General features: G+C 32.9%; 2 protein-coding genes across 2 annotated transcripts; one reads left to right on the forward strand and one right to left on the reverse strand.

Moving 5' to 3' along the window:
• Nucleotides 1-142: 142 nt before the first annotated feature.
• Nucleotides 143-25,548, reverse strand: LOC114327424 (CTD nuclear envelope phosphatase 1). The gene is made up of 7 exons (XM_028276038.2): nt 25,280-25,548; nt 24,226-24,292; nt 15,661-15,851; nt 14,946-15,174; nt 11,388-11,537; nt 7,221-8,910; nt 143-5,175 (listed from the first exon to the last, which is right to left on the reverse strand). The coding sequence occupies exons 1-5, from the start codon at nt 25,376-25,378 to the stop codon at nt 11,392-11,394; spliced, it is 732 nt and encodes a 243-aa protein (XP_028131839.1). The 5' UTR covers nt 25,379-25,548; the 3' UTR covers nt 143-5,175; nt 7,221-8,910; nt 11,388-11,391.
• Nucleotides 5,232-8,622, forward strand: LOC114327406 (uncharacterized). The gene is made up of 2 exons (XM_050644725.1): nt 5,232-5,937; nt 8,609-8,622. The coding sequence occupies exons 1-2, from the start codon at nt 5,232-5,234 to the stop codon at nt 8,620-8,622; spliced, it is 720 nt and encodes a 239-aa protein (XP_050500682.1).
• Nucleotides 25,549-26,832: the final 1,284 nt, after the last annotated feature.

Raw genomic sequence — 26,832 nt, forward strand, 5'->3', positions numbered from 1 at the left:
TACGGCTTGGTCTGGAATAAACTGGCGTCTGATCGGCCTATGGAGGAGCGGTACGGGAAGGGATAAGGGCTTCCGGCTTGGTGATACTCCTCCATAGATCCCTACCGAAGGGCGTTGACGCCTAAGAACGGTGTATACATACATAAATTTAAAACATAAGGTGAACAAAAAGAATTTTAACGATATCGAAATACTACTTTATTTATACAACCTTTATGTACAATGGATGACTGTCAACAAGCTGTAATTTTCTTATTAACGAGACTTAAAAAACTTTGTTTCTTATCAAATATAAATTTCGAACTGTCTTTTGATTTTTTATAAAGGTGGAAACCAAATCCCAAAAAAGAAAGAGCGGATTTTCCATCTAAAATTGAAAACAATATAAAAGATATTTTGTAAGATAAGTCAAGGCAAGAATAAAATAAAGTCATTGAAATCGACCCCGAATATAATACCGACATGAAATCCTCAACATAAACATGGAGTAGATATTCTCTTTAGAATTCTTTAGAATGCCTTTAGAATTAGAATACCTCAAAAACGTAAGACTTAAATCTGAAAAAATCATGTAATGTCTCAGATGGTTGCTTAAAATTCTATGGGCCAACCATGATACAAACAAAGATATCTTAAGAAGAGCTAATGTCCAAAAGGGGCTTCTAAACATTGTTAAACTGCGAAGGGTATCATTTCAACGCTTATCTTAAGAGGCGACATCTTTTAAAAGTCATTTTAATGGGTAAAATTACTTTTACCCATTACGGTTCACTCATGGTTCAGAGATATAAGAAACTGGTGCGATATATCTGATATCAGTACAATACTGCATAGCAAACGGCACCCAAAGAACAAGAAGTACTTACTTTGAAGTACCAATAAAGGTCTAACGAGAAAAACGGACAAAGGGAACTGAAATTCATACATTGGTCCCTCGAGCCGGCTTACGAAATGTTATGATATAATTTGATAGAGCCGTATCGCAATATTTTAAAATATTTCGAGAAGGTAAAAATTAAATTAGTGCAGCAAAAAGTGCAACAAATACAAAACACTATTGACTAGATAGCAATTTTAATAAAAACTTCCACCATCTACATGAAAAATATGTCTACATGAAAAATATGTCTAAATGATTAATTGTCGGTAATTTTGGTCGAAAATTTTACCAAATTAATATTTACATTCCTCAAGTGGTAATGTATACCACTCATGGTGAACGTCATGAAGGAAGAAATCAAGCGAAGGATAATCCTAGTAAACAAATGCTATTTTGGACTGAGTAGACATAATGAAAAGCAGAAACTTAAGCCAAAAAACAAAAATAACCATATACAAAACCCTTATACAACCAGTGTTGACCTATGGATCGGAGACATGAACCATCTACAAGGCAGATGAAAACCTGCTTATATTTGAACGAAGGATCCTGAGCGGAATATTCGGTGGCATCTGTGAAAATGGTGTTTGGTGGAGAAGGTACAACGACGAGATAGACCACAGATATAAACATATATTTGGTGGTAAAGACGTAGTATCTCTTATAAAAACAGGAAGACTAAGATGGGCAGGACATCTAGCAAGTTCACAGCAGAACAACCCTCCTAGAAGAATCCTTATGCCACAACCTGTGGGAAGTAGAAATAGGTGTAGGCCAAAACTCAGATGGAAGGATGGTGTCGATGAGGATGGGAGAAAAATAGGCGCAGCAAACTGGCAACAGTTGGCAATGGACAGAACTGACTGGTGTAATAGACTTGGGAAGGTCGAGGCTCTTTTATAGAGCTGTAGCACCATTGATGATGATGAATAATTACATTACAAGATTGTAAAAACTCTTAAAAAATTTACTTCCAGTTTTTATTTCGATCCGTAAACTTTTGTTTAAAGCTAATATCGCGTACATATTTTTTAATTTTGTCATGATTTCAGTTGATATATTTATCTTTAAACAAAAACCTAAGAAAATTACCCTTCATTGACGACAACGAACAAGTTCTTTTACACATTCGAAATGCACCAATCTACCATTTCGTTTTCTCTTCAAAATTTTCATAATTAAAATTATCAACTACTTATGTACACCGAAAACACAACATCCAGGGAGAAATTGAAAAAGGACACGATCTTTATCAATATTTATGCCATAAATTCAATTTTCTGATGCAGAAAACTCTGTTGTATACTCATTTACTCTATATTAAAAACTTTTGCTGAAAACTTCTTATTTTATGTACAAAAAACACCCAAATAGAGACCAGATAGGCCGTTACGTATACAAATTATATCTGTAATTCAGCGTTTGTTTAATTATATTATTTTCTTTATAATGTTTATTAACAAACGTTGCAAAAACGACTTCAAACAAATCAGTACCCCAATAGTCTCATTTTCGAAAGAAATATGCCCTTATATAAGAAGATTGCTCGATAATTTCGTGATGTTTGGAAGAAAAATAAAGATACGGTATTGCTTGACCAAATAGGTTTTAAAACTTCATACAAGATGGCGCCACTGGTCTTTTCCATTGGTTTTAAAAAGTCCAAATTGTTTACAACGTAGTTTATGGATGTTCCCTTACATGCTGTATGATTCCGTTGAGGAGGGAATTTAAACCCAGTGTTCGTAAAGGGTGTCAGAGGACATGGCAACGGTTAGATCATTCCTACACACACCATCATTTGTTTTAGGGGCTTGCGCACGATCAGTACATACACTGACGTCACCCAGAAATAACACAGTTCTCGTAAATGTCAACGGAGGTGGCCAGACTCGTTACCGTGACGCCATTTCCGGTCCAGAACAAGTTGATACGCTGATCAGTAAAAATACTCGTAACCATTTAAAAGCACTATTCAATTTACAAAAGTCATTTTCCTTCTTTTTAAGCTATAAAAAGGATTCCAGAGGAACCAAATCTAGTCTTCTATTTTAAATATGATACAAGTCACAGTGTTTGTAAAGTGTAAAAAGACACTGCAATGGTTTTTTCACTATTGCAATTAGTATCATCTTTGCTGAGTTTCATACATACACGTCCGATAGGTACAGTGACGTAATCACAAATAACAGTTCTTGAAAATGTCAATAGAAGTCGCTAGAGAATCATTATCATGAAGTGACGTCACTTCCGGTCCAAAACACACGTTGTATATCTACTGTAATGAATTAGTTCATACTTCATACATACTGATGAAAATACTTAAAAATTAAATTGATTTTTATTTATTATTATTCTATAAAAAATTGTTAAAATCGATATTTTCTATTTCGTGCTGATCAGTAAAAAGTACTGTAATCATTTGAAAGCACTATTTAAATAAAAAAAAGTATATTCTTTCTTCTTTTTAGGCTCTAAAAGGGGTTTCAGAGAAGCCGGATCATTTTGTTGCTTTACTCTTCTATAGTAAGGCATTGCTACACTTTCAGTCGAGTCCTCTTGGTCTCTGCCTCAAAGAGAAAAATAAAAACCGTTATTCTTGATCACTTGTCATGAGCTATATAGGCCTTAGGTACATATTCATCGTTAAAACTACATACATTGTCTTTGGTTTTTTCTACAAACCTAAACAAATCGTTTAATAAGGTAAATTTTTAGAAAATTTTGTCGTTTATGAACTATGGCTACTTTGTATCTTAGAACTATTATATAGAAAATGTTAAAAATGGAGAGTGGATATCCAAAAGCTACTATATACATCACATTTACTACCTTATTAAACGCTTCGAAATCAAAACAGAATACATACAAAATTAACTCACGTGATCTGATTACTGAATACATTAACTGCATCATAGCGAATCGTCTATGATAATATTTACAATATAGTATAATTTCCTATTACACAAACATCAATCAACTAAAAAATAAATAAATTAACAAATAAATTACAAATGAAACTGACCCATTTGGATTTTCGTTCAAAAATAACCATCCGACAAGTACACTTAATTTTTTCCTCATTTTCTTAAGCTGTGTACATTTCATTGGGCAATAACTTTTTCGGTACTCACTGAAGGAGACATCTGCTGATGTAGGGCGTTAGCATCACTCCATGAGTGGACGATGAATCTGATTTTTGGTATAATGGTTACACCAATAAGGAAAATTGTCCTGTTTATAATAAAAATAATTCTCAAACAATTATCGAGTCATTACATCAAGAAAACTCACTGTTTGGTCGGATTTATGGGGTTGGTAGAATTATTGGTCCTTACTATTTCAAGGACGATGTTAGTCGAAAAGTTATAGTCAATTCAGATTACTGTAGAACCATGATCAATAATCTTTTTGATCCTGAATTGAATCTCCTTGATATGGAGGAGGTAACGTTTTAAGAAAATGATGCAACATGCCACACAGCGCATGCTACAATCTATTTATTGAAGGAAACGTTTGGCGAGCGTATAAATTCACATTTGGGACCTGTAAACTTCACAGATTCACAGATCTGGAACAAGATCGTTTGAATTTACACCACTAGGGTATTTTGCAGTCTACATCAATAAGCCAGAGACCATTTTGACGACGTGGAAGACAACATTCGTCACGTTATTAGCGATGTACGATGCTAAATGATGTAAAACTTGATCAACAATTAATTGATTCTGCCAATATATCGTGAAAAAATCCAGGTTTCACGAAAATTCGAAACATAAACCAACACCTGAACCTTTTAAATAAAGGTTTTCATCACCAAAAAGGAATATGGTATATTCGTGTTCCTTAGTGTACTTAGATATTTACTAATAATGTCCATTGGATCAGTGGCAGTCTTCAGTTTTCTTTTAATAACGATTCTAGATTCCTCTCTCCTATGGCGCTACAGTATAAGTCGGGCCCTAGGCTCCCCCAGCATCCGCCTCCAAGTATCTCTGTCTATAGCTACTCTCCTCCGGTTGTCCACCCTCAATATCTCTTTAGCATCGGTTCTCATTTCGTCTAACCACCTCTTTCTTGGTCTTCTTACTGGCCGACGTCCCACCATAGTTCCTCTAAGTGTTCTGCTAGGTGTTCTGTCGTTATCCATTCTTATAAGGTGACCTGCTGTGGTGTTCCTTTCTGCATAATATTATTATTATTGTTGCCATTATGTCATTCTCTCATGTCATTGTCATATCATTGTGTCACAGTTTGTCAATCATAATGTATGTACAATTTTAGTTTATTTTAACCTTTAATTCTCAAGGTTTTCATTATTACAATTTAATAAACTAAAATTTATTCAACAATGGATAAACTACTCAAGCCTGATCGACTAGACATCGATTCCAATTCAACAAATACAACACAACTCTGGACACACTGGAAGAGAACTTTTCAAAACTTTCTAGAAGCAGCTAATGTATCTGAAGACAAAGATAAACTGAATTTATTGGTGAATTATGTAAATCCTGTAGTATGTGAAGCTATAAGTGAATGTACCACCTACACTGATGCAACTGTTACCTTAGAAAAACTATACATAAAACAAAAGAGTGAAATATTTGCCCTCCACACCTTATCCACACGAAAACAACAAGTGGAGGAGTCCATTGATCAATATTTACTAATCTTAAAACACTTAAGTAAGGATTGCAATTTTCAAACAGTGTCTGCTGATAGAAATAAAGACGATTACATCAGGGACTCTTTTATTCGAGGTTTAAGTGCTTCAAATGTTAGGGAAAGACTACTTGAAAGCGCCACTTTAACATTAGATCAAGCCTATAATTCAGCCAGATCTTTAGAAATGGCCCAACAACAATCAGATTCATATATTATGTCAAATTCAATTGTAAATTCTATTACTACTGATAACACCCTTCAGAATACTGCACATGAAACTGATCAAAACAACTCGACTAGCGCAGCTACCTTTCCAAAATGCTGGTTTTGTGGGAAAAGTCGTCATACTAGAGATAGATGTCCTGCTAAAAATCACCATTGCTCTTGTGGTAAATTCGGACATTTTGAACAAGTCTGTAGAAGTAAGAATCAAAAACAAAAATCACATGTTCATAACAAAACATCTGCTGCTTTAGTTGGAATGCTATCTGCTGCTTCTCCGTCCTGTTTATCAAAAGCTATAATAAAAATCCATGTAAATAATTCTGAGGTTGAAGCTCTAGTAGATACTGGTAGTACAGACAGTTACATCTACCTTATTCTTTAGAAGATGTTAAACGAACTATCTCTTCTTGTCCAATCTGTGCTGAGATGAAACCAAAATTTTACAAAAACAAAAGCACTTTGATTAAGGCTACAGCCCCTTTTGACAAACTAAATATTGACTTTAAAGGACCTTTACCATCTAACAATCAAAATAAATATCTGCTGAATATTGTAGATGCATTTGGTTTCCATTTGCATTCTCATGCTCAAATTTATCATCTTCAAAAGTTATCAGTTGTTTAACTGAGTTGTTTACTACTTTCGGAACTCCTGCATATATTCACAGCGATAGAGGATCTTCATTCTTGTCTGCTGAGGTAAAATCATTCCTAACAAGTCATGGTGTTGCTTCCAGTCATACAACTCCATACAACCCTCAAGGAAATGGACAATGTGAAAGATTTAATGGTATCATTTGGAAAACAGTTAAACTGGCAATTAAATCTAGAAATCTTCTTTCTAGAAATCTAGAAATGATTCTTTACATTCAATTAGATTTTTATTGTCTACCTCTACCAACTGTACTCCACACGAACGTATGTTTAATCATCCCAGAAGATCAACAAATGGTACATCTATTCCAACTTGGCTTAGTACTCCTGGAACTGAAATTCAGATTATGCCCATGTCAGATTACCAAATGGAAATGAAACCACAGTATCGGTCCGACACTTAGCTCCGAGAGGAAACACTTCCCTTTTGGCATTAGATGAGGCAACTATTGAAGATAATGAAAAACATGTAGAAAACCAGTCCCCCATGATAAATCAAAACATGGAACCACTGAACAGTGTAGAAGAAATTAATACCATAGATAGTCAACTTCAACAACATTCTTCTGCTCCTGGTGACGGTCTAACTAGTTCAACTTCAGTTTCCCCAGAACTGACATTGCAAAAGCGAATAAGAAAGTCTCCTACCTATTTACAAGATTATGTCAGAAACTAACAGCGTGTATGAATGTGGTGTTCCTTTCTGTCATTATGTCATTCTCTCATGTCATTGTCATATTATTGTGTCACAGTTTGTCAATCATAATGTATGTACAATTTTAGTTTATTATAACCTTTAATTCTCAAGGTTTTCATTATTACACCTGCCCAGCGCAATCTTTGTACTTTTGCATGATTAGCTATAGAGGGTTCTTTGTAATATTGGCATATCTCGTGGTTGAACCTTATTCTTTATATACCATTGTCGCAAATGGGTCCCAGTATCCTCCCTGACGATTCTAGACTATTATTTCTCAATTATTTTGGTCCACATTCCTTACTGAGCTCTCAAAATATCCTCCTCAGTTGCATTTCAATGTCATGTTCTCTCCATGTCACTTCACAGGCGTAATGGATTAAGTTAATGTCCTAAATTCGTCACACAGCGCATGCTACAATTGATTTACTGAAGGAAGCGTTTCTTCTACGGCATTACAGCCCCAATTTAGCTTTGGCCTCCTTTATTTTTTGCCTTCACCCTTGTTTGTCTGTGACTGCTCTTCTCCATACACGAGCTTGTGCGTCGCTGTTTACTGTGTCTTCCCAGCGCTTTCTTGGCTTTCCAACCGGTCTCTTTCCCTGCATTCTACCGTTCAGTGATCTTTTTGGTAGCCTATCCTCTCCCATTCTTATCACATGTCCGGCCCATTGCAATCTTTGTATTCTAATGAAGTCTGACAGGGGTGTTTCCTTATAAAGTTGAAGGAGCGTTTGATGAACACATAATTTCGTGTTTGAGACTTGTAAACTTGACAGATTCACAGATCTTTCCGAACAAGATCGTTCGAATTCACACCACTAGGCAATTTTGCAGTTGACGCCGATAAGCCAGAGATAATTGACGACTAGAAGACAACGTCTTCTTCTTCAGATGCAAATCCACTAATGAATGTTAGCGATCACATTTTCCATTAACTCTCCGTTTCTTGCAATTTGTATCAGAGATTACATGACGTTAATCCCTGTCCATTGCCTTACGTTTCAGAGCCAGGACATTTTCTTGCGTCCTATTCCTCTCTTGCCTTCAATTTTACCCTCGATAAGTTGGAGGAACTGGTATTTTTCATTTCGCATGACGTGACCCAGATACGCCGTTGGAAGATAACATTCGTAACTATATTAGCGATGTACGATGTTAAATGATGTAAAACTTGATCAACAATTGGTTCCGACAATATAACGTGAAAAATTCCAGTTCTCACGAAAATTTGAATCGTAAACCAACACCTGGACCTTTTAGATAAATCTTTTCATCAACAGAAAGGAATATGGGCATGTTCGTATTCCTTGTTGTACTTATATCATCGCTAACAATGTTCATTGGATCAGTGGCAGTCTTCATTTTTCTTTTGTAACGGTCCTTTACCCTCATTTCCTAATTATTTTAGTCCACAGTCCTTATTGAGCTTAAAGTGTCCTCAGTTGCACTTCAATGTCATGATATTTCTATTACACTTCACAGGCCTAATGGATTAAGTTAATGTCCTAAATTCTCGCACCGAAAAAGCTAATACTGCCAACTTAAGTTGTAGCAAACAATGAAATGAACAAATACAGAGATCTGTACAACAGCAAAAGAAATAGAAGGAATTAGTTTGTGATTCAAATTTGAACCACTTACACGTCATACTGAGTATCCGCGCCGTCAGTTTCACTTAAAAAAGTTCTCAAATAAGTTAACTCAAAAAAATAAAAACTTCATGTTGACGAATAATAGGAAGTTGTGACGTAACGTATCATCCAGTTACATCTCAGTGTGTGCACCTGCATTTAAAAATTTACAGAAATTATTAAAGTTGATATTAATTAATTTACGATGTTTGTTCAATAAATAAGTTTTTCACACAGACAAACATATTCATGCAATTGTTAATACACTAAGCATCAAAATTAACACACCACCTTAAAAATGGGACTTTTTGATGTCTCGTATTTCCTAAACCTGTTGTCCGATTTGAGTGATTTTTTTAGTATATATTTTATAGTATATATTATAGAATATTATATAGTAATAATATTATTGCTAAAAAGTAAGTGTCATTGTATACCGGGTGTAACAATGATAGTGTGTTTTTTCCTCAAAGTTTGCAACACCCTGTGGAATATTCTAGCACTAGCGTATATAAAATATTGAAATTAAAACTCAACTGTAGCCTTAGGCTTTCTTAACATTTTGCTTTTTGATTCCTTCGCTTATGTTGGATAATAAAAAAGTTATGCTTTGTTTCTGAGATACGGGATGTTGAATTTTTTCTTACAAACTGACGATTTATTTATTGCTCTGGTTGAGATATGCAAATGAAATTTGGTAGGTTTTAAGAGGTAGTTATTGCGCATTTTTTGACATACAATTAAGAATTTTATATTCACCATTGGCGTGCATACGGGTATAAACATTTTAGATACAATCCGTATGCACGCCAATAGTGAATATAAAATTCTTAATTGTATGTCAAAAAATGCGCAATAACTACCTCTTAAAACCTACCACATTTCATCCGAATATCTCAACCGGTTTTAGAGCAATAAATAAATCGTCAGTTTGAAAGAAAAAATTCAACATCCCGTATCTGGGAAACGAAGCATTTGTGGACATTATGTTTATAAAACAAACGGTCATTATTTTTTCATGAATAATTGGCCCTTAAAGTTTGTCGCACTTTCTTAGAAACACCCTGTATTGATTAACATGGCTAGTTGTTAAAGTACCTACCTTTTTTATTATCCCAAATAAGCGAATGAATCAAAAAGCAAAATGTTAAGAAAGCCTAAGGCTACAGTTGAATTTTAATTTCAATATTTTATATACGCTAGAATATTCCACAGGGTGTTCCAAACATTGAGGAAAAAATAGACTATCATTGTTACACCCAGTATACAATGACACTTACCTCTTTAGCAATAATATTATTACATCGATATTCTTCAAGAATAAAGCTATAATATACTAAAAAAATCACTCAAATCGGACAACAGGTTTAGGAAATACGAGACATCAAAAATGTCCCATTTTTAAGGTGGTACGTTAATTTTGGTGCTTAGTGTATATCAACACAAAATAACGAAGAGAAAATTTGCAGAGGTTGGCAGTACATATATCATCATCATACATAAGTAGCTCGACAATCCGTTGTGGATCTTGGCCTGCTCGCAAAGAAGTTGCCATTCCATTCGATTCCTAGCAACTTCCCTCCATCTTCTGACCCTTAGAATCTTAAGGTCAGTTTAGGTTGGCAGTATATCCTAATTTAAAAAATGAAACGTCATACATCAATCGTCAACTTCCAACTGTCAAGTCATTCTTTCTCTATTTCCAAACAAGCTAAAGACAGAACGTCCTCCCGCGTTAATATCCAGTGCTTCACTGATCTACATAAGTCTTCGAGGTCCTGACTGAACTGCATTTATATCAAATGCATAAGAGACACGAATAGTGTATTTATTTATCTGAAAAAGGCCTCCATAAATGTCCACTATTCATCACAGACCTCCCATATAATAGGTACGCTTTTATCTGTAATGTATGTACTGTGTTATCTACTGTTCTATGATAAACGCGAAAAGAGCCCAACGTCCACTATTCCGCATAGGTCTCCATTCACTGCATACATCCACTGCTCTACATATGGCAAACGCGAAACAGCCTTACTTACGGTGCGATGTTGCATGTGATAGGATTTAACCAATATTCACGAATAAAAATGCAAAATGCCGAATGAACCTTAGTTGTTTTTCAGGTGTGGATTACTTGCCAATGTTAACAAATCTCTTCTAAAAGCTTTCTACGCGATTTCAGCGACTTATTTTATGAACAAACCTAATATTTATAGATTGCCGAACCTGGTGAGACATCTACTAACTAAAAAACATGTCCAGGGAATTTAAATAAAATTGTAAATACCTGGAATAATTTTTAAAATATAACAAAGTTATAGTCGTGCGTCGTTTCACCTGATTTGGCTATTACTATTTGGCAGTAAAACGAATATGTGGCACGTCATAGTTCATTTAGTTTCAAATATGACAGAGCGGGTGTCATCTGTCAGCTGTCTGCAGATTTAGTTTTCAATGGTAAGAAAATAATAAACGTCTAAATTCTAAATTCATTAATGACTAATTTATGGAACTTTTAGACACCAATTATTATTGTTGATGTCAACGAAGCTATGACGTGCTACCATTATTCTCCTAAAGCTTTTGTTTGCTTGAAAAATAGTTTTACAAAGTCAAAAACTACTCACCTATCTACCATAGCCTATGCAAATGCAAATTTCTCGACAATACAGATCTGACGTCTGTCGTGAACCTGAGGGCGTCGAGAACTGGAAGAAGATTGAGCAAAGCTATGTCCGTCGGATCAGAAAACCATGATTTTATGGGAATTGCATTATCTGGAAATAGCCATAGCGTGTTTTAAAACAAATAAATCACAAGAATATTAAAATTAGTAGGTTGTTTGATGAGTTTGATCATAAGCACAATTTTACGAACAGATCTATAAGAAACAAACTACAGAGAATGCCAGATGACAGGATCCCTAAGCAGATTTTGGCATGGACACCACAAGAGAGAAGAAAAAGAGGAACCCCGAGAAGAAGCTGGAGAGAGGGAATTGAAAAAGAACTAGAGGAAAGAGAAATCCCTCCAGGTCTATGGTTAAACAGGGAAGAATGGCGGTAAGGAGTCGGAGAACGCTGTAAACCGATAGTAGTAGTATCTATAAGAAACTTTACATGTGCTCATTAAATCAACCATACTTGTTGTAATTCAAACATGTAGCGGACAAGAAACTGGTTTCTACAGAGAATTTATTACAAGAAGATAAAAAAAGTGCAGAATCAAACCTGCAGTATTTAGTCAAATTAGCAACTGTTTCTATGTCTATGAAAGGAAGAGCCAGCTCTGACATAATTAGGAAGACCTAGAGATTTAAAATTTCCGGAAAAATTGGGTGCAGGAAAAAAACCTGTTTTTTCCGGAAAAATACGGAAAAATTGAAATTTGTTACAATATACTAAACAAATTAGAAAAAAATCGGATCTATATTATCAGAAGTGCCTTATGTTTTTAAGTTTATAACAGACACAATATAAAATATTCCCCAACAAGTTGACCAGACTAGTTCTCTTATCGAAAGCTTGCTAAAATATGTTGAAGAACGCTACGAATTTTGTTCTAAGCCGATTTACTTTGCAGCCAATCTTCTTGGTACTCGCTTTAAAGGAGAACAATTGAATGAAGACCAACTAATGGAAGCTATAGATGTAGGGAAGGTGGTGACAAATCTATCCCAATTTAGAACAAAAACTGGATTCGTATGGTCGAAATTCTTTATGGGATAGTGCGAATAGTACTCATCCCGTTATATGGTGGTAAGATTTGTTACATCGCAGCCACTTATGCTAATTGCCTCCCGAATTTTAAATGGATCTTCCACCTCTTCAGAAGGAAACTGGTCTTTATACGACCTCATACATACAAGGAAGCGAAATATATTATCACAGGATAAAATTCAGAAGTTGTTGCTATTCATTTAAATTTGGTTATAAACGAAAAACAGATTTTCATTTACGATGCTAGACCAGATCTATTTTTAGAAGAGACTGACAAAAATCATGTTGTTTTATCCGTCCAGGATGATGAGGCGGGGTTCGAGTCTGAATCAGATGCTTGGTCTGAAGATTCAGATGAAAATATACCACTCAGCGCTTTGGTTAAATAATGTGCTTTCTACGTTTGAAGTTTCGGTTTTGATACTTTGAATTATTAGATAGGTAATAATTATAATTTTTGACCCTATATACATGTTTGCAGTTATATCTTAGATATTATTATTATCTTTACAAAATATATTTAAACGAGTTTAAAATTGATATTTTTTCACCTTTCAAGTCTCAATGAAAAAATATTTAAATTTTCCCATTTTTTTCAATTTTTCCAATGGTCTGGAAAAAAAACGGAAAAAACCTGTTTTTCCGTTTTTTCCGACATGTTAAATCTCTAGGAAGACCACATAAAATTTCATCAACTTTCGCTTTCTCTAGAACTGATTTTGGTAAAGAAGAAATAGAGTTTATCTATATTAGAAATGTAAACACATACAGGTTGTCTTCTTCTTCTTTAGGTGTCGTGTCCATATTCAGATGTTGGCGATCATCATGTTTACCATTTCCTAACACCTTTCTCTATGTGCCACTGTGCGAAATAATTCTTCTACTGTGGAACCACACCATTGTCTAATATTATCCATGAACGTTTCTTTTGATTAATCCATCTCTTTCCATCCACTTTTCCTTGTATTATAAGGTGAAGTAGACGGTGTTTAGACCCTCTAATTATATGCCCGAAGTATTCTGTTTCTCCCATCTTTATTATGTTTATGAAGAGACCTTCTGAATTAATCATTTTAAGAATATCTTCATTAGAAGCGTGCGAAACCCATGATACTTTTAGAATTTGTTGATAGCACACGATTTGACTGCTTCTAATTTTCCAAGCATTATGGTTTTTAATGTCCATGTCTCACAACCATACGTTGCCTAGAATATTGCTTTGTAGAACTATTTGTTTTCACAAGTTTCTCTCATAATCCACAGGAGGATTAGTCTCTTTTAATGAAACACTTAATCAGACCAAGGTTCAAATGACATTTTATTGAACTTATTATGCCACCAAACAAAGGCATTACAAATCAAACAAATCTCCATCTACTTATGCAGTTTATAGAAAATTCTAAAGAATTGATTAGCTCGAGAAAATGGATTAGAAGTTCCCTACCAGAAAATTGTTTGAAGTCTCCATTTGTAAATAGGGATAAATTTAACCATAGAGGTCAGATGGTTGGTCTTTTTAGTTAACTCTAGTCGGATATAACCAACAGATTGATCTATGATAATCTGGCGTCTAATTTTATTAAAATTATATGAAAACCATTCTTTAACTTCTTTTGTTCCACAGTTGTTCACTGCAAACAGTGAAAATCTTGTAGATAAATAACCTATTTCTAAGAGACGAAGCTAATAATGCCATCTCTTATCCAATGACAAAACCAAACAACCTGGTACATAGAAATGATTACTATTATGCCTTTTCTCATGAGGATCTTTCAGTCCGTCACAGTTTTTCGATTTCTTTCTAACGCGTTAAATTGCACACGTGACAGAAAAAAACGCACGTCGGTGATTACATTTCGTCGGTGACATTTATAACATTTATTCTAGTTGTCAATAGATGGCGCTATAATCGAAATAAAAATTATTTTCGAATTATTTAATATATCTAAGAATATAATCTGTACATTTTATAATACTATACGCTCTGAGCTTCGCTGGTGTCGCTCCTAGCGGATTCTAATTCAACTTTCACCGGTAATTTTTAAATTTATTATTTAATTGTTATCGCTTAATATTTACAACGCTAAAAAGTAATTAAATTGTAATAGATTTTTTTAAGATTTTGCTAATCATTTTGACGTTCTATTTGTCAAATTTCCGGTAAACGTTTACAGACTTGTCACTACTGGCGCTCGCGAATTTATAAATATCCCTTCTACGTACGAGCTCACAGTGTATACAAATCAAAGAAAATACAATTTTATAAATGAAATAAACAGAATTGATTTGTTTTTATGCCAAATTGCAAATAAAATTTGAAAACTGTCAGATTTAACTAAAATGTCATGTCAGTAAAATGTATATTATCACGGACTTACCTTTTTTTCTATCATTTGTGACGCACTGAAAAATGCTCATGAAAATAAGCATATAACACTATTCTAATACTATTTTTAGGTACTTTACCTGGGTATGCTCTATAAGCACCTGGACTATTATCTAGTATAAAAATACTAGAGAGATCATTGCAGATGGCACTCAAATCTTTAGTGTACGATCCCAGCTCTGGAGTACAATGCTGCCTGTAGAATCTCCTGGGCAAGATACCCCTGCCGGCATCTAATCTATCAGCCACTGCTGCACCATAAATTTCCATACTCGCGGTAAAAACCACTAATTCATACCATTGTGAAACCTGTTGTTAAAGTTATTACATGAGAAATAAAACAAACTTTACAATAAAAAGGGGTACAATCCAGAATTTTTAACACCTTGGCTGCGTTACGAGACAAATAGACCTTGTATTACACTAATAGTTGCTGTGTCATAACGCACTGTGGCAAAGGTTCACTACGGGACATATAAGTCTCATAACATACTCAAGCGTAAGTTTATAAATATGTATCTCTGAACGCAGCCAAGGTGTTTATACAAGTAGCATAAAGTGAGCCTATTAAACAACAACGACCTTATATTGTTATTTCCCCAAGGCATTTGATAGGGTGAACCACATTATATTACTAAATAAACTAGATACTTTAGGTTTTTCACCCTTGATAATCAAATTGTAAGGACTTTTTGAGTGGATGTATTCAGAAAGTAAAAATTGGAAACTATTGCTCTGGGGTTATTGAGGTATGAGCTCTTTTAATTATTGAATTATTCCTACTACAATACTTACTATATCTAAGAAAAAGTCAACATGGGGTCTCTTATGCACAAAGAACCTAACAGGATGCCTGTCAATAACAACTTTCAAGACGAAATCAGGCGGCGTTCCCGGCCTTACTGTCTGCCTCACTACACCATCATGATGTGAATGTATTAATGTCTCATCCAAGTCCAGAACGAGTACTTTTCTTCTAACGATACCTACAATACAAAGACAATATAACTTACCACATATGAGAAAAGGGCTGAAGTTCTTTTCCGTTTCATTAGAAAGGGACATAACTCCAGGACTAGTGCCATTTTTAACCAGACTTACTTTTTGTTTGCATTTTATGTTGACTTGTAATATGAATATGTGCCCCACCAATGTGATATTTTAAAAAGGTGTTTACAAAAAAATTGTTTTATTTTATTTGTTGTATATTTTTGTTTTATTTTTTATTTCAAAAGGAAATGAACAAACATTAAAAAAATACATATTTAATATCTATATATTTTATATTTTTTCAGTCCATAATCTTTTAAATAGGCAACAAAATAGCTTTATTAAGTTTATTTTTCCCCTTTTTGTATATTTGCTCATTATTTTTGTTAAAAGTAATAAGTTTTAACGATGTATAGGTGGATTTTAAGCTATTAATTAAGGAAAGAATCAATAAATAAATATAGAAAAATGTTATTATAACATTGAGTAATTCAATCAATAGTAATCATAAAAATATTAGGATTTTTAAAAATTTAAACTGAAAACATTTTATTATTCGCTGGGAGCATTAACTATGATTATTGGTCACGTGGTACCCTGTGACGATGCGGGGGACCACCTTATTTGTATGCTTTATGTGTGATTTACAAAAACAAGAGATTATTTAAAATTTTACTATTAATTTTGTGCTAATAGGTTTGTTCGTAGAACGATCAGCAACCGTTGCCAACCGTCAGACGCAAGCGCGTTCGTAGTCTACGAACTCGAACTGTTAACTGCGCAGCACTAACTGTTAACTGCGCTTGCGTCTGATGGTTGGCAACGGTTGCTGATCGATTGGATCGTACTACGAACAAACCTAATGTATCAATAAAAAAATAACCATAATATACAAAACCCTTATACAACCAGTGTTGATATACGGATCGGAGGCATGGACCATCTTTAAGGCAGATGAAAACCTTCTGCTTATATTTGAACGAAGGATCCTGAGAGGACTATTCGGTGGCATCTGTGAAAATGGTGTTTGGAGGAGGAGGTACAACTATGAGTTATACCACAGATATAAACAAAAATTTGGTGGTAAAGACGTAGTATCTCTTATAAGAATAGAAAGACTAAGTTTTGCAGGACATCTAGCAAGATCACAGCAGAACAACCCTCCTAGAAAAATCCTTATGTTACAACCGGTGGGAAGTAGAAATAGGGGTAGGCCAAAACTCAGATGGAAGGATGGTTTAGATGAGGATGAGAGAAAATAGACGCAGCAAACTGGCAACGGTTGGCAATGGATAGGACCGACTGGCGTAATAGACTTGGAAAGGTCGAGGCTCTTTCATAGGGCTGTAGCACCATTGATGATGATGATGAATGTATCAATACATTATTAGTTTGCGATAAATACTTAATATGGTAGAAAATGTCTGATATAATACATAATATGTGTGATCGTGATAATAGTTATGTCAAGAGGAGGAGGTATTTTGATTGTTGTTAAAGACTACATTAAGGTAACTATGCTGAAACCCTTGTACAAATCTATTGAACAACTTTTTCTTTTATGCTCATTTGGTAAAGAAAATTTTATAATTGGAGGGGTATATATTCCACCAAAATCCGTAGAACAAATATATGAACAACACTGTTTATCAGTCGAAGATATATCCCAAAGGTATAATCATCATAAGATATATATATTCGGAGACTTCAACCTTCCGGAAGCTTCATGGGATAACAATGAATCAGGTGTCTTGGTGAATTGTCCTCAAGGTTCACATGCATTGTACTTAGCTGAGTTTTATGGGTTCTTGAATTTTTTCCAGATGATTAATATTCCAAATGAAAGAAATGTGTTTTTAGACTTAATATTTACAAATGTTTGTGATTTACAAGTAGAAAAAGCTTCAGATCCGATTTTTAAAAATAGTTATCATCACATAAGTTACATTTACAATATTAGTTTGTGTGAACGTCAAGGTAAGTCATTAGAATATACTGAATTTTATCATGATTATGTAAACGCAGACTATGAAGGTCTCAATAACTATCTTTCAGTGATACCTTGGGAAGACCATTTGAATTTGTCAAATGTTGATGATGCTTTAACAGAATTTTACAACATACTTAATATGTCACTATCATTGTTTGTACAGGTGAAAAGATTTAGAACTTCTAGTTATCCAAAATGGTTTGATGCCAACTTGCGTTATTTAGCCGTACAGAAAAAAATTGCTCACAAAAATTATTTAGCTTCCTGTAATCAAGAGGATTATGTGATTTTTTCAGAACTTACGAGATTGTGTAAGGATCTATCAAATCAATGTTATAACACTTATCTGAATCAAGTAAATAATAATTTATGCAGTAATCCTAAGTACTTTTGGCAGTTTGTAAACAGTAAGAGAGCATCAAATGATTTACCAAACAGTATGTACTATGGTAATGCTATAGCAACAAAAGGACAACAGATTGCAAACTGTTTCCGTAAATTTTTTTCAACAGTTTATTCGCCACAAACAAATATTAATAACTTGGAAGTAAAGGGAAACAACAATCTTTTTATACCTAATTTTTCAATATCAGTGAAAGATATTTTCAACAACATTTTATCCCTACCCAATAAGTTAAGCAGTGGTCCAGATGGTATTCCCGATTACTTTCTAAAGAACTGTATATATTCACTAACTAATCCTTTGTTTCTGAGTCATCATTAAAGACATCAGTTTTCCCAACTTTATGGAAGCACTCTTATATCTGCCCAATTTTTAAATCAGGTAATAAACAAGACATAACAAATTATCGAAGCATCTGTAAACAATCCTCTATACCAAAACTTTTTGATAGACTAATGCACAATCAATTAAAATGTTACTGTAAAGAGAGTCTAATACACAATCAACATGGATTTTCTCAGAATAAATCAACGGTAACAAATTTAGTACTCTTTGAACAAAAAATATTAAACGCGTTGGAGAATAAAAGTCAGATGGATACTATTTATACTGACTTCTCCAAGGCATTTGACAGAGTAGATCATAACATCTTATTGGGAAAATTAAATGCTTTTGGCTTCAGTCATCAATCCTTGCAATGGTTCAATAGCTTTTTAAGAGATCGCACACAGCAGGTGAGAGTAGGTTGTTTTAATTCAAATGTAATTCATGTGACATCAGGAGTACCCCAAGGAGCTCACTGTTCACCTTTGTTATTTAATATATTTGTGAACGATATATCAGAATGTTTTAGAAATTGCGATGTTTGCAGATGATTTGAAATTATTTAAATCCGTAGATTCAAATGTTGATGTAACATTAATTCAAGAAGATTTAGACCAGTTGAGGCTTTGGTGTGAGAATAATATTTTGCATTTAAATGTTGCTAAATGCTGTTATATAAGCTTTTTTAGAGGTAATAAAAGATATGATACTTCTTACACAATTAATGAAAATGAATTGTCTTATGTTAAAACAATAAAAGACATAGGAGTCACATTTGACGAGCAGTTGCGTTTTGTGCAACATATAAATAGTGTAACAGTAAATGCATAAAAATCTTTGGGCTTTATCATTCGCAACTTTCTGAGACTATCTGTATGGGCTTTAAGAACGGTATATTATGCTTTGGTTGTATCTAAAGTGGAATATGCATCTATTGTATGGTCTCTACAATACCAAGCTCATTCTACTACGCTGGAGAGATTGCAGAATTAATTTTTGAGATATTGTGCATACAAATTAAACATACGCATTACTAATCATGATTATACCTATATTTTAAAAACACTCAAAATGAATTTATTAAAAACTCGACGAGATAACTCTGATTTGGTATTTGTGTTTAAATTAATAAATGGTTTAATTTGTTGTTCTGAACTTATCCAATCTATTAATTTATATGTTCCCTCCAGAAGTCTCAGACATGTTGATTTATTTTATATACCTTTTCATCGAACAAACTATGGTATGCATTCGCCCATTGAGCGAACACTAAAAATTATAAACGACAATAACTTGGAAATGTTTGGTGTCTCCTTGGCTGCTTTTAAGAATCAGATTAAAAGAGCTTGACAGGTACTTTTTTGTTTATTTTAACTGATTTGTGTAATAGATGTAATATGTGTAATGGATAACTATTAATATGTCGTTTTTGTTTAATGTGTAATTAAGATTTATTTTACTCTAGTTTAGTAGATACTACAGAGATTGATTTTATACTGTATGTTTTGTAATGGGGGTAATCCCGTATATAAATAAATAAATAAATAAATATGGTTTAAATGTAGAAATACGGTGTGATTTTAAGGCTGACAGCCCTCCATGCCAACCTTCCCAGCTGATGAAGAAATTGTATCAAAGCTTGTATATTAAAATATACAACATGTTAAGGTTTTCTTTACATATATGAATTATCTACATAAAATTTAAGGCCTTTCTCCACAATCTCTATTTAGTCCAGGACGCATCTGTTTTGAGATGGACGTTGAGAGGTGACTCAAATTTTTTTGCAGAAATTGCTTGAAAATAAATCAAATAATAATATTTGAGTTATCCTCCCTCTCAAAAAGGTCCGGAACATTGTTTAAATAATCAAAATGTCAAAAATTTAAAGAAAAATTCGATTTTTTTCTTCGTTTTTTGATTATAACTTTAAAAGTATTCATTTCCGAGAAAAGTTGTACTGACATAAAAGTTGCGTAATTAAATTTCCTACAATATAGAATTGGTTAAAAATTTAAAAAATAGTCACCCTAGTTGCAAAATATCAATAATTGCGGAAAAAACCATACAAAAACAAGTATTCGCATTTTACGTTTTTCAACCAGTTATGCTACACTTAGGACCTTCATATTTCACCCAGAAAAACTTTATGATACAGTAAAACAATACTGTAAATTTCATTAAGATCGGTTTAATATATTTTGCAAAATAAATTTTGCAATCCAGCTTTCGCAAAAAAAATTCATTTTTTCAAAATGTTACAGGAATGTAAATAAAGCAGATAGCAAGTTGAAAATTTTTTTGCTTATAGAAGTGTACTGTACCTTTCATTTGCAATTTTCAAAACTAAAATCGATTAATTACCACGGCGTCAGAAATTTTTTTAAATAAACAATAATTTTTGGTGCTACGCGCAGGACAGCGGTGTTCGATTCACACAAGTTGATTTCCACCAAAATTTCTTCCAATCTTTAACTAATATGTTATTTTCTTACTCTATATTTTGTTGTATTTTAATATTTTAATTCCACAAAAATCAAACTAATTTTATTATTGTTTGTGAAATATTGTTTAAACAATTGCATATGTTTAAAAATAATAAACTTTTATTATTTAAGTTAAAATATATGAACAAAGAAAGTTTTTGCTAATAAAAGTGTTATTTCAAAGGATAGAGTATGTGTTTTTATTTTGCAATAAACAAATTTATTTATTTATATCGAAATGTAATAAAAATTAAAATGTATCAATCATTATCAAAGGTCATTGGAATGCCCAAACGTAAAATGCAAATACTTGTTTTTGTATGTTTTTTTTACAATTATTGCTATTTTGCAACAAGGGTGACTATTTTTTAAATTTTTAACCGATTCTGTGTTATAGGAAATTTAATTACGCAACTTTTATGTTAGTACAACTTTTCTCGGAAATTAATACTTTTAAAGTTATAATCAAAAAACCAAGAAAAAAATCGAATTTTTCCTTAATTTTTTGACATTTTGATTATTTAAACAATGTTCCGGTCCTTTTTGAGAGGGAGGATAACTCAAATATTATTATTTGATTTATTTTGAAGCAATTTCTGCAAAAAAATTTGAGTCACCTCTCAACGTCCAAATGTACTAATATTTTTACAGATACGCCCTGGTCTAATTGAATAGTATACATAAATCTATAATAATAAAGAAAACAGTTAAATATAAATGTTACCCATCATTAATTTTGTTTATAAACATCTCGACTTACACTTTATCATTAGTTTGTGGGACCTAGTGGGGATGTTTACATTAATAGTATGATTTTTAGTATTCAAGGTTGTGAACTTATCAAAGATAAGGTATCATATAATTAAGGATGCTGTATTTATATATATGCAAACAACAATTTTCTAAATGTATACATTTTTTATTAAGTCATTGTTGTGTAAGGTTAATAACAACTTACATTTTTAATTACTAATAATTAGCACTGGAATAGGGTTTTTAAGAAATTGAGAAAAATATATTTATGTATGGACTACTGGAGTGGTTTGATATTAAACAGGCCTAAGTAAGAAAAAGTTGATTGTCACCTCTCACTTCCTTGTTTTCGAACAAGGATCTGTATGCCCCCTTTAACAATATGTTATCTTGTAACATCAACTTAGTCATGTTAACTATTTTTAAAAACTTAATTACGCAATTTAAAGGATATTTGACCCCATTTTGTGCTAGTTTCATCTACTGATGCATCAACATTCTTTACTGATGATAGTCCTATAGGACTGAAAACGTTTTGAATTTATAAATCCATTTGGATATTTAAAAATAAAATTTAATAAAAATTTTTTACCATCTTACATTGGATGTGTTTACTTCATTGTGGGTTTTTAAGAAAAAACAGATTTCTATTGTTTTTCTCATTTATTTTTCAACATAGTTTGAAGTGGCAGCTTGTGTTAATTGAACCCATCATTTCTAAAAGGGCATAAGTCACATATCGTTTTGGTGCCATTTTATTTCTTGAAGCAAAGGCTACATTTTTTTTATTTTAAAATTCCAGGTGAATATGTGAAGTTTCTCAAAAACATGTACAAAGGAGTAACAACTACTTAGTGTAGGTCAGGTTTGGGACAGACTGATAAATTTCATGTGAAAATAGGATTGCACAATTACACCAAATATGCGTGCTTAGTTCTTATTTATTTTCAGTAATTTTAGATCAGATAATAGCTGAATTACATGTTAACGTTCCCTGGAAATAGTGAAAGCAATTTAGAACAAACACTTAGTAGAACAAAAACAGAGTATTTGGAATGTCCACTTAACACGTTAAGAGCCATGGCTGTCCCTATGGACTGATATAAGAAGTACCTCATACGCCATGGAGGTCCCTAGAGACTGCTGTGTATAGACAAAACTGCTACTTGTCCTGGGGGCATTTTTTCAATATTTTGTCTAATGCTTAACATAATGTTAAAGATGGAGTTACTATTAGTAAAATAATATCTTTGGATTGTGAAAAGTAATAATTTTAAGTACCTAGGATCTGCAAAACAGTGCAATGGGGAAATAGTTCGAGATGCACACAATAGAATTAGGGTTGGATGGATGATGAAGGAAGCAAGTGATGTGTTGTGAGACAGAAAAATTCCAATAAAGCTCAAGGGAAAATTCCATTAAACAGCTATGATATATGGAACTGTATGTTGGGCAGTTAAAAAGAAAGGGAAACATGAAAAAAAAAGGGAAACATTAAAAAGACAGCGAATGCTAGTCGCAGAAATGAAAATGCTTAGATGAATGAATGGAGTGACAAAGAAGGGTAAAATGAAGAATAAGGAATATTATAGGAATTCTAGGGGTGTGGCAATTAGTCATGTTTAAAGTAGAGATACTAATATGACCCAATATAAAGAATTGCTGATCTGTAAGTTCCTAGGAGGAGTAGAAGAGGAAGACCAAAGCAAGCCTGGGGGAAGACTCTTAGGCATGACTTATGGAATAATTTAATATAGGACACTGACCACACATAGGGATACAGGCAAAAATAATGATAATGACTGTAAACATTTCACCAGGTTGTAATAATAATAATAAGATTTTTCTATTTTTTGCTTTAGAAAATGCCAGCTTAAAATCCACTAGACATACAAAAGAAGAAAAATATCACTTATTAATTTCAGCAATAATAAGCAAACAAAAGAAAACAGTAGAAAATAAACTTCAAGATTATAAACCACAAAAATATAAGTATAGATAGGAAATACATATTTTTACAGGTATGACACTATAAACAGAATTTAGTACCTATATGAATGTTTTTTTCTTTTTAAAATAAAAGTTCTCATATAATTTTCTTGTATAAAAATTCCCTTGGAAGTTTTAATTTTCTCTTGACTTTTTTATAACTACTATTATTGATAACATTGTATACAAGATTGTAATAACAATAACATCTACATTAATTATTTATTTTCTAAAATAACAGCTTAAAGTCTCCCACCACACATAAATGCATACAAAACAAAATAGTTTCAAAATTAAAACATTTTTATCCTTTCACACCTGTACAGTGTACAGATCATACTAAACAACAACAGTGAGATCACTGATTAGATTATCTCTATTAAAAACTAAAAAGATAAATAAATATTATTATCCACTATACTTACTTAACCTATGTCTTGATAAAGGTGATAAAGGAAATATATCATATCTTACAGATTGGTGTTGAATGATCTAAAAAAGAAAATTGCAAAATGAGTTATTATTCAAAAATGTTTAGTGCTTGGAAAAATGCCAGTAGATCATTGCCAAAAATGATTGACTTAGGTAGTTAGGAAAGTAGGTACAATGCCACAAGAAGTATCTACAGAAGATGTCCAGACGACCAAAGCATGCAGACCCAGGGATTCACACCAGAAGTAGTCCAAAGCAGATGGTGCAACAGAGAAACATCAATGAAGAAATGATATATAAGAAATGTTAATTTTTTGAACAGCAACAAATGCTTTTATTTTTGTATATATTAGGTAGTTATTATTCAAAAATGTTCTGTGCTTGGACAAGTGCCAGCAGATCATTGCCAAAACTTATTGACTAAAAAGGTACAACGTTGAGCAATCCCAAATATTACATCAATGGGAAAATAATGCAAAAATTCAAATTTTAGTCTCCTTTCATTTAAGTTGTTGTTAGGCATTCATATATTCACATGTTAGGCACTCACATATCCATTTCATTGAAATGGTAAAGTACAGGGGAAAAGACCAGTAGGAAGATGCCAGAACTCGTGGCTGAAAGACCTGAGAAGATGGTTTGACTGCTCATCTGCAGAAAGTTTTAGTGCAGCAGCTTCCAAAGCTACAATTGCCATTTGGATCTTCAACCCTCGAAAGGAGATGGCACAATAAGAAGTAATTTCTTACACTAGGCTGCTACTAGCCTTTATTTTAGACATTGTATACATTTGTGATATGCTTCCTAAAGACAAGTATGTGATAAATGGTCTCTAAAATGAATAATTTGATTTGTCTATTATTCATATTCTTGTCTTCCACACATTCTACTCAGTTAGTCCTTAATTGTACTATCTATCACAATCGTAAGTCTTCACTGAAGACTGTCTTCACAAATAATGAATGAAAACAATATCCATAACAAAATATTGATGTCTACTGATGTTCAAATTTTATTTACCATCAAAACTAAAACAATCAAACTCACCGATCTAGTCTGCTTCTTTAGTGCATAGCAGACGCATGTCCAGACTCTAGAGGCTATTAGTAAGAAGGCCCGAAGTCCCATCTGTAACTGTTTCCACATCGGAAAGTTGTTTTATCACACGGTTCGCTTTAATTCAACGCACTGCTAAAGAGACAAACAAATTCTAGGATCACTACCAGTGATATTCTATAATTACATTTTATACTTTTTCCCTACAAATAATCAAACCGCCATTAAAAATCGACATCGACCCACTGTGATTTGACAAGTTGACAATGATAACTGCTCTATGACTTCTCTTTAAATGTCGAATGTCAAACTTCGTAATCTTGAAATAACTTTAAAACATTCCGTCGTTTTAGATGTGGCAATACTGTCATGACGTCAAGTAGAGGGCTGATATCTAGATAATAAATAGGGGATCTATTATAGCGGAAGAATATATAGAATTTTAGAGAATTTTAAAGAGTTATAGTTGATAAATAACACAAAATACACACGTTAAATCAATAATAACTTCAGCTTGAAGTTGATTACATGAACATATACCTCTAAATAAATTTTATCTTCATTGTGATTTAAATATTATTTGACGATTTTATTTAATTTTAACTGATGATATTTACAATTTTAAAAATTGTGTTTCAGTTTTTAGAAATTATTAGTGTTTACAATGTATTATGAACTATGGTAGAATTTGCACAGTAAAAATCGATGAAACAGTTTTCATTTTTTTTTTTAATAAAATTTTCACTCAAACTTCAAAAATACTTTATCATAACTTGTCCTTTTTATTGGCAATTTATAATTAACTATCTCCTTTTTATGGGACTGTTCTTTTTAGCACCATCTGTTTGCTTTTTCAAATATTTTAGAAGACCTGGAAAATTTTTGAAATACTTTTCTCTAAGAGAAGATCCTTCTCATGGAAAAGTTTTAAAACAGCAACAGAATGCATATGTAAACAAAATATACTCAACCAAATCGTTGATTGCTACATTGGGAAAACCCCTATAATATTTCAATCAACACTATATATTTGAAACCTGCAGCTTTTGAAAGCTATAGGTGTAAGTATTTTAGTTGAAACGATAAGAAGAAAAGTTGCCATGCAGAAGGACCTAGCAGGAGAAAGTTACGGGATCCCAAGTTAACCAGGCAGCACAAGAATGATCACGTAAACTATAGTGTCTTCAACACAAAAACTAGAACATTGCAAAGTGGAAAAGTGAGATATTTTCAAATGAAAGTAGAATATGTAAAATCAGGTCATTAAAGAAATCGTGTACTTAGAGGGCGGGGAAGAGAAGCAAGAACGGAAACTGACAGATTTGTTCACAAATATAAAAGAGGAAGGGTTATGTTCTGGAGAGGAATTATAATCGGTAAAAAAATCCTTTAATTTTTATCCAACCAACTTTAACAACTCGCAAGTATGTTGATTTTGTTACCTGTAGTTAGGCCCTGGCGAGATGCAATGAAAGAAAATTAAATTTAGTATTAATTCGAAATAATAAAAAATATCAGATGATTCCATATACAATAAGTTTGGT

This window comes from Diabrotica virgifera, chromosome 2, assembly GCF_917563875.1.
Source record: "Diabrotica virgifera virgifera chromosome 2, PGI_DIABVI_V3a".
NCBI lineage: Eukaryota > Metazoa > Arthropoda > Insecta > Coleoptera > Chrysomelidae > Diabrotica > Diabrotica virgifera.

What these genes read in the sequence shown, in the direction of transcription:
- LOC114327406 (XM_050644725.1), top strand. Translation starts at nt 5,232, where the DNA reads ATGGATAAACTACTCAAGCCTGATCGACTAGACATCGATTCCAATTCA.
- LOC114327424 (XM_028276038.2), bottom strand. Translation starts at nt 25,378, where the DNA reads ATGTGGAAACAGTTACAGATGGGACTTCGGGCCTTCTTACTAATAGCC. An exon ending in TAAAGAAGCAGACTAGATCG is followed by an intron (nt 24,293 to 25,279) that starts GTGAGTTTGATT and finishes TTTCTTTTTTAG; the next exon opens with ATCATTCAACACCAATCTGT. An exon ending in TTTATCAAGACATAGGTTAA is followed by an intron (nt 15,852 to 24,225) that starts GTAAGTATAGTG and finishes TTTGTATTGTAG; the next exon opens with GTATCGTTAGAAGAAAAGTA.